The sequence below is a fragment of the Cebus imitator genome, unplaced genomic scaffold (assembly GCF_001604975.1).
Source record: "Cebus imitator isolate Cc_AM_T3 unplaced genomic scaffold, Cebus_imitator-1.0 Scaffold147, whole genome shotgun sequence".
NCBI lineage: Eukaryota > Metazoa > Chordata > Mammalia > Primates > Cebidae > Cebus > Cebus imitator.
The window spans coordinates 2726399-2729694 of record NW_016107462.1 but is presented as its reverse complement, the minus strand read 5'-3'; the positions used below and the strand labels follow the sequence as shown (position 1 = coordinate 2729694).

The window sequence follows — 3296 nt, the reverse complement described above, 5'->3', positions numbered from 1 at the left end:
TTTGTAGAGATGGGTCTCACTACATTGCCCAGGCTTGTCTCGAACTCCTGGGCTCAAATGATCCTTCTAGTGTTGGGATTATAGTTGTGAATCTCCATGCCCACTGAGTTCATTTTTTGAGTGTTGCCCTTTGTCTAGCTCATAACTATTTTATTACTGATATTACAAGTAAAACTTAATGTGAAACTGACTGAATAGGTTGGTTCATTTTTCTGTGACTGCACATGGCTCTGCCTATTCAATCAGTTTCATATTAGTTTATTTCATATTGATAAGTAGAGCCTGTTATGACATGAATTATAGGTATCTTTGGCTTACTGTGGCTTATAAAACATAGACTGTTACTTCCTTAATTTGTTGTAGGGAGGAATAACATACTTGTATCTAATAGTCCAGGCCAGGTCCAATCTTTTGTCTGTCCTCCTCCTTTTTCTCAAGCAGATCCACACCAATTTTCTTCTTTAAGTCTCTGTATTAACTTGGAAACGAATTAATGATGTAATAAGCAAGGAGTTTCACAGGTGCAAATTACAGGTTGTATTTCATAGGGTATTTTTTTCTAAATTCATATTTATACTGATTTATAATGATGATTGAAATATTAATATAATATATATATGTGTGTCTTCTTATTTAATATTTATTTTTTGTCAAAGGAATAAGTCCCCCTGTCAGTGGAGGATGGGATACTTCAACCTGGGGATTGAAATCAAACACTGAACCTCAGAGTCCACCAATAGCCTCTCCTAAAGCAATCACAAAGCCAGTTCGGAGGACTGTGGTCGATGAATCTGAAAATTTCTTCAGTGCCTTTCTCTCGCCAACTGATGTCCAGACTATTCAGAAGAGTCCAGTGGTATCAAAACCTCCAGCAAAATCACAACGACCAGAAGAAGAAGTGAAAAGCAGCTTACATGAATCCTTGCACATTGGACAGTCAAGAACTCCTGAAACAACTGAATCCCAAGTAAAAGACTCCTCTTTGTGTGTTTCAGGGGAAACCCTGGCAGCAGGTACTTCATCACCTAAAACTGAAGGCAAGCATGAAGAAACTGTTAATAAAGAATTGGATATGAAGATGCCAACTGTATGTTTGAAAGTATCTGAAGGTGTAATTGATGTGAAAACAACTACGGAAAGTATATCTAATATGTCTACACAGTCTCTCACAGCAGAAACAAAGGACATGGCTTTGGAACCTAAGGAACAAAAACAAGAAGATAGGCAGAGCAATACACCTTCTCCTCCTGTTAGCACCTTTTCATCAGGTACTTCTACCACCAGTGATATTGAAGTTTTAGATCATGAAAGTGTAATAAGTGAGAGCTCAGCGAGCTCAAGACAAGAGACTACAGATTCAAAATCGAGTCTTCACCTGATGCAGACATCCTTTCAGCTTCTCTCTACATCTGCTTGTCCTGAATATAATCGTTTAGATGATTTCCAAAAACTCACTGAGAGTTGCTGTTCATCTGATGCTTTTGAAAGAATAGACTCATTTAGTGTACAGTCATTAGATAGCCGGAGTGTAAGTGAAATCAATTCAGATGATGAATTGTCAGGCAAGGGATATGCTTTAGTGCCTATTATAGTTAATTCTTCAACTCCAAAGTCTAAAACAGTTGAATCTGCTGAAGGAAAATCTGAAGAAGTAAATGAAACATTAGTTATACCCACTGAGGAGACAGAAATGGAAGAAAGTGGACGAAGTGCAACTCCTGTTAACTGTGAACAGCCTGATATTTTGGTTTCTTCTACACCAATAAATGAAGGACAGACTGTGTTAGATAAGGTGACTGAGCAGTGCAAATCTGCTGAAAGTCAGCCAGAAGCACTTTCTGAGAAGGAAGATGTTTGCAAGGTAACTCTAGAAAGTGGAAGGGACTTTCAGATGTGCTTTTTGGAGATTAAATCATTTGTTTTGAAAAAATTTTCATTTATGCATAATAATTTGTATAGATTTTGAAAGATAGGCATTTTGCTATTAAGTATAGCATTAAAGACCTTTAAGTTGAACAATTATTAATATAATTTGAAATTTCTCCAAGGTAATTATGGTAGAATAGGTTGATACTTCAATATAGTTAAGCATAAAAAATTTTCATCTTATATCTTTATTGTTGAGTCCTTATCACTTTAAAATTCTGTTATGTGCATTAGTATGTCAATTTGGAAAGGATTGTTTTCTTATATTAAATGTATCTTCATCTTTTTTGCAGATAGATGTACCAAAAAAACTAAATGTTATGGTTTTTCTCGCATCAGAATTTTTTTTTGCATGTTTACATTATTTGTAGCAAACCTTAAATGATAATTTAAGACTTTAATTATTGGTGCTTTTCTATTATTAGTATTTTCATTCATATATGAGGAGTATACATCCTTGTATTGCTTCAGTTTGCTTTCTGTTTATGTTATTTTTGAGATCTCCTATTGATAGCTAGATTTCACATGAACGAGAAAGAGAAATGTCTAAGGAACAAAAGCCTTGCTTAGGAGTGACAAATTGCTTCTACTTAATACATACGAAAGGAAAGTGATGTAAATTATTTAACATTAAGTCATAGTTTTGGTTTTTCCTGTGATTTTTAGATATAGAAATTGAGTTGGATCTGGCATCTTTAATAGACTTCTGAGATATAGGATGTCTTGAAGAAATGTCCTGTAAGTGCCATGTATTGAATTACTTAAGTGTATTAAAAAGCGCCAGATTCTGTTACTTAGGTTAAATATTCACAAAAAAATGCTGCACAATAATATTTCAATTAGTAATAGCTATATACTATAAGATATGTAATAAGAGTTTGAATTCTTAGCAACCAGCACTAATTACTATCAGATGTTTTTGAATTTCAGTGTATTTAAGAAGGTAAGTGATTTCTAAGTTCATCTAAAACAAACTCAGGTAAGACTTCAATTTTTTGAGTCCGAAAAGGACCCCTTCCTACCCTTTTTATACTCAAGTTTATCACCGCTTGAGCAGGAACTAAGGAATGAAACTTTCTAAGCATTACTTTTTGTTTAGTTTTACACTAATACATTATGGAGATTTAAAAATTCTTACGGTTTTTCTAAAATTACTTTTATTATGGATATATGTATGTATGAATGAGACAGGATCTCTCTCTCTTGCCTAGGCTAGCATGCCGTGGTGCAGTCATGGCTCACAGGGTCTCTCTCTGTTGCCCAGGCTGTTGCCCATGCAGTGGTGTGATCATGGCTCACAGCAGCCTCGACCTCTGGGGCTCCAGCAATCCTTTCCCCTTATCCTCTCTAGTAGCTGAGACCACAGGCTT

At 35.2% G+C, this 3296-nt stretch overlaps 1 protein-coding gene across 1 annotated transcript in view; it reads left to right on the top strand.

Annotated features, from left to right (window-relative positions):
- TMF1 (TATA element modulatory factor 1) overlaps positions 1 to 3296 on the top strand; it is a 32299-nt gene that overhangs the window by 3071 nt on the left and 25932 nt on the right. The window contains exon 2 of the mRNA XM_017542775.2: positions 657 to 1861. Coding sequence (XP_017398264.2) covers positions 657 to 1861 — 1205 coding nt within the window. The remainder of the gene's footprint in view (positions 1 to 656; positions 1862 to 3296) is intronic.